At 48.0% G+C, this 5,378-nt stretch overlaps 3 protein-coding genes across 3 annotated transcripts; all 3 read right to left on the bottom strand.

Annotated features, from left to right (window-relative positions):
- Positions 1-380: 380 nt before the first annotated feature.
- Positions 381-1,343, bottom strand: DQ04_00211180 (cellular retinaldehyde-binding protein/triple function domain-containing protein; the record flags this gene model as incomplete). Its single annotated transcript, XM_009308466.1, has 1 exon — positions 381-1,343. One exon carries the CDS (start codon positions 1,341-1,343, stop codon positions 381-383), a length of 963 nt encoding a protein of 320 aa, XP_009306741.1.
- A 382-nt stretch (positions 1,344-1,725) lies between these two features.
- DQ04_00211190 (putative membrane transporter protein) lies at positions 1,726-3,171 on the bottom strand (the record flags this gene model as incomplete). Its single annotated transcript, XM_009308467.1, has 1 exon — positions 1,726-3,171. The coding sequence occupies one exon, from the start codon at positions 3,169-3,171 to the stop codon at positions 1,726-1,728; it is 1,446 nt and encodes a 481-aa protein (XP_009306742.1).
- A 316-nt stretch (positions 3,172-3,487) lies between these two features.
- Positions 3,488-5,095, bottom strand: DQ04_00211200 (putative membrane transporter protein; the record flags this gene model as incomplete). Its single annotated transcript, XM_009308468.1, has 1 exon — positions 3,488-5,095. One exon carries the CDS (start codon positions 5,093-5,095, stop codon positions 3,488-3,490), a length of 1,608 nt encoding a protein of 535 aa, XP_009306743.1.
- Positions 5,096-5,378: the final 283 nt, after the last annotated feature.

Here is a 5,378-nt window from a genome sequence, read left to right on the forward strand (position 1 = left end):
TTTTTTTAAAAAATGTCGATATCTTTCTTGATGTGTCACCTCAGTTGATGTGGCCCTTTCCGCGTTCATACGCAAAACCTTTGTGTCGGTACTTATTCTTATTTTCTTCAATGAATAAAAAAGAATCTCCACATTCTTTCTTTTATGAAAAGGGATTCATTCTATACGGGAATGCTGAATGCAGCACCGCACGGATCTTAATCACGTCTATTATTCCTTCTTTCCCTTCAACAACAACAACAGCAACAACAAGGCTAAATCAAAAACTGATACACGCACAAAACGCACCGATGCCAGGGTATAAACCTCCACACATATGAGGGCAGTAGAGGAGACCAGAGACGGCATGGCTTGATTCTCCTCAGCATTGTTGCTGAATTCTAACTGCTCTTCTTGCCCTTATTCTTACTGGGGTTGCCACTGCTGACGCTTAGGTCGTCACTGGCGTTCTCTGCGGGGTACCACACGGGTGTCTTCGGAAGAGCGTTCTCCTTGCTGCGTCTGTAGCTCTCAGACATATAATCGCTCAACGCGGGTGGAAATATTTTGGGGAACTCGTCCTTGATGTATGGTTTGGACTTTGTGTACAAAAATCGCACCTTTTTCTTCGTCTTTTCATCGATGACAAACGAAAATAATTTCCAAAGAATGCCAAACGCCGTGGGCGCGTTAACGAGGACCATAAGCCCCAGCCGTTCGGGGAAGTGATCTTGGATCGTGTGGATCACGGCGGATCCCATCTTTGGGCTGCTGTCCCTCGTGTGTGAGTACGTCTCAAAGTCCGTCACACAGACCCATTGCTCTACACCAACGGGCATGAGCTTCACCATATGGTTGAAGGCGCACACGCAGTGCCGCAGCGGATTGGTGCGCTCCGGGCCCCACCGCATTGCCATGAAGCAGACGGGGCGGTGTAGCAAGTCCCACCCCGCGAACTGCATCATGTGCTGGTCAGGGTTTGTCAGGCACGTGTCGCACACCCAGTTTTCTACAGTGTTCTCGTTTTGCCAACGTACGGAACGCTCCAGCATTGCGAAGGACTTTTTTTTGTCGAAGTTGCGGGCCCTGAGATAGCGGATAAGCAACCAGTCATCGTGCTGAGCCTCGTTATACCATGGAGCGCCCTTGACCAACTCCCTGAATGCAACAAGCACATTCTGCTCCTTCGCCGACAATTCCTGTAGATGCTTCTCCAGCGTCTTCACAACGGCAGGCGGTCGCACCTTTGCAGCCTCCTCTTCTGTCGAGAGAAAGTAGGGGACCTGGAACCCCTTATTCTGCCGCGGGAGAAGGAAGAGATCGCTCGGCAGAGACGAGCTCTCCGAAGCGCATGTGGTACTCATTGACGCAACTACCACTACTTAGAATGAAAATACGAACGAAAAGGAAAAAAAAAAAGAAAGACCCCTCAAACAAACCAAGCAGAAATAAATACAACCAATTCTCAAAAAGTAATGCAGGTGATAGTGAAAACGTGATACATCGTGGGGAGCTGGCATGACGCATCATCTGTGCCACGGTAAGGAAAGTAAAGAGAACATTATATAAATAAATAAATAATTACGCACACACACGCACATATATATATATATATATATACCTAACACAGAAAACAACACCAGCAGTAACATCTGTGCCAAGTTGTTTTCTTTTTACATGTCCAAGGGGGTGGAAATTCAGAGCACATTCCTTTTTTTGTGCCCACCTCCTGCCTAGACCAAACTATTATGCCTCTGCATCCGATAGAACCACTAGCTGCTTGGTGCTGGCTCCTTTTACTTCATCCAGCTGCGGTCGCAGGGTGTCCCATTTAATACGACGGAAAAAAACAAAAAAATATGCGGGTATTCCCACCAATGAACACCCTACCACAGGCCCTATCCACAATGATTTGACACCGTAGTGAAAGTGGAATAAAAGATAGAGTCCCAGCGGGGTACCTATGATTGTAAGACTCACAAAAACAATGATAACGCCCGTAACCTGTAGACCACAACCACGCAATATGCCGAGAAAATTGCACTGCATTGTATCCAAGACGTGGAAACACAAAAATAAGGGTGTTAATTCCACGAAAATGGCCACAACTTCAACATCTTCCGTAAAAATATATGCAACTTGCTCTCTGTAGCTATAGACGACGAAGGCATTGAAAAAAGCCATCCCCAGCACAAGAGCAGAGGACATGATGGCATATTTCTTTCCAAGTTGCGGATATCCCTCGCCCACAGAGTTCCCCACCAAGACGGTAGTGGCCATGAAAAAGCCAGACACCGCACTCCAGCAAACATTTGCAACTTGGCTACTAATGGCATACGCAGCCAGCTCTACAGAGGTCAAAAATCCAGCACACACAGAATTTACCTCCATTGCAGTCCACTCACTGAATGCCATGCCGAGGGATGGAATGGCGAGCCTCAACAGGGGGCCCCAGTTTTGCAGGGCCGCACTGCTCCAACCACCCCACGTGTTGCGATATAAGCCACTGAACCACAGATAGGCAAGAAGTGCAGCATCCATGCCAACCATCAAAAGCACCCACCCCACCGCGATTCCTCTGTATCCCCAAAGACTAACAAATATGTACTGTAAAAGAGGGTTGATCAATGCTGCAACAGCTAGTACAACGAATACAGGATTTGAGCAATGCTGACTTGCATAATACCGGCGAAGAAGCTCTAGCAGCATTATAGACGGTAGTCCCAAGACAGAGATAAAGCAAAATGTTCCCACATCCGCCGCTACTTCATCAGGCTCTCCAATAGCCTTCAATATAGGCTCCAAGAGGCACAAGAGAAAGGCCAGGGGAATGGCAAACAACATGAGAATGAGAAACATGCGCTGCGCATAAATGCCGTACATTGTGCTCCGCGGGTCCATGCCGTAGGAATGCGACAAGAGTGTCTCTAGAGCTCCACAAAGTCCACTACCAAAAGCGAAGCCAGTCGCATTCAATATACCAAGTGCAATGGAGATCCCACCGAGCTCATGGACTCCAATATGACCTGCGAAAAAGAACATGACAATCAGAAAACTAAATTGTGAGAGCTGCGACGCTGACAGAGGCAACCCGATGCGGAGTAACTCATGAAAGAGTCGCCTCGGTGAAGGCTCTGGATGGTCATCCCAGTCATAATCGTTCACAGGCGGCAGCTTCTCAGCCAGAGGCATGACGAACCAACAGCCTTCGCTATCGTGACGGTACGCGTGTCAGGATCTTAGCGCAAACAACAAACCACTCTTAAATATTCGTAGCTGATTTGTGCATCACAATCAAAGCAACACGAAAAAAAAAAAAAGCCAAGAAAGAAAAAAGAAATGGGCCGAAGAAAAACAAAAACAAAAGGACATAGGAGTCCATCGGTGAGATTTGACAGAGAAAGAGTGATACACAGAGAAGCATGGGAAATGAAACATGCCAAGGAACATCTAATAAATCATGCGCCGTCACATTTCGTTTTATTTCGCTCTTACGTACGTTGTTGTGTCACTCCCTTCCAGGCGGGGGATCCATGGGAAGAGAGGCAGCTTCCCCATCCTTGGTTCCGTTATCGGCTATCTTGTCTCTCTCCCCCTCCACCACCACATCCTCCTCCTCCGCCTCCTCCCCTAATTCCTCTTCTACTATTTCCGCTGGGAGGTTGTGTGCGTCCTCCTGGTGCGGCTTCAAGTTGGGCCAATCGATATGCCAGTACAGCAGGTAAATGTAGCATGGAGCACCGAAAAGAGCGACACCAGAGAACGGCCCAATCCACAGCGATTCGACACCATAATGTAGATAGAAGAAGAGAAAAAATGCAACTGGAGCACCTATCACACACAGTGCGACGCCAATGATGATGGCACCAGTCTTCTGCAATCCGCATCCACGCAAAATACCCATAACGGTACTCTGGAACGTATCAACCATATGATACGGAAGTACGAAACGCATCAAACGACGATACACTGGAGTGACCCTCTCATCAGTTGTGAAGAAGGACGGAATGTGGTCCTCCAACAACCAGCAGAGAATAACATCAATTGTTGCCGTCGTTACCGCCAACATAATTGCCACATTAGCTATACGCTTTCCCAAGAGGGGCTTTCCCTCGCCGATGACGTTACCTATAAACACACACACAATAATAATAGTCCCAGAGGCGATGGCCCAGCATAAACCAAAGACCTGCATGGAGATAGAAAAGGCTGCCAACTCATGCGGCTCCGCAAAACCGGCACAAACAGAAATTACCTCCAGCACAACCCACTCGCTCATCATCATTGCCATTGAAGGAACAGCTAACTTCACCATTCCTTTTATATTCTTCAATGCGTTGCTATCCCATCCATTCCATGTCTGCTTGTAGAAACCAGACTTGTACGCATAACCTAGAAGTGCTGCATCAACAAGAGTAAATAGCATCATCCACGCCACTGGGGAGCCGTCAAACCCGAATATTTGAATGAATATAACCTGCAAAACAGGATTAAGCAGGGATGCTGCCACCATCGCCACCGAAAGAGGCGTGGTTACGTGCTGACAGGTGTAGTATCGACCGATAAGCTGAAACATTTGCGTACTTGGGATACCGAATGCAGCCAAACGGCAAAAACGTCCTGTAAAGTAAACCACCTCTGGTGTTTGCCCAATATATTCTAAAAATACATCAATGTAGATTACAAGACAACCTATTGGAATACTGAGAACGAACAAAATGATGGCCATGCGCTGGGTGTAGGTGCCGTACATGTGCATCGCACCCTTTCCCCCTGTTCGCGCCTGGTTCATGCCGTACGTGTGTGAGAGCACCGTTTCTAGCGCCCCGCACGATCCCGCAGCGAAGGCAAATGCCGTAGCGTTGAGGAGCCCGAGTGCCAGTGCTGCTCCACCGAGTTCGTTTACACCCTCGTACCTTCCAATCACGGCCAAGATGACGGTGATGATGGAGAACTGTGAAACCGTTGCAAGCGTGAGTGGGGCACCAGTGATAAAAAACTTCTTTACAATCGATAAAGTGGATACATTCTCCGGAATGAACTCTGCCTCAGCGCCAGCTGCGCTTACAACGGTGGCAAAGGATTCGTTTGTCACCGCGCGGAGGTTGGACGACATCTCCTACTAAGCCTTCCTCCCCCACGGCGTCACGGTGAAAGAAACGCAAAGACTCCTTCCCAATCCTATTCTTTCTTAAAAACAAAGCCAAAAGAAAGAAAAGCCAACACGACACAAGAAGCATAGACATGGTATTCCTATGCAGAGTACCCGACCACACATCAAAGCGATGTGCACAGCAGCAACAACAGTCTTTCGTGGATTTGATTATGGCACGCATAGCTGCTTGGGTTTTGCACTCCTGCTCGTTGCCCCACCACACACCCAACTGCAGATACAAGGG

This window comes from Trypanosoma grayi (assembly GCF_000691245.1).
Source record: "Trypanosoma grayi strain ANR4 Tgr_21_V1, whole genome shotgun sequence".
Taxonomy (NCBI): domain Eukaryota; phylum Euglenozoa; class Kinetoplastea; order Trypanosomatida; family Trypanosomatidae; genus Trypanosoma; species Trypanosoma grayi.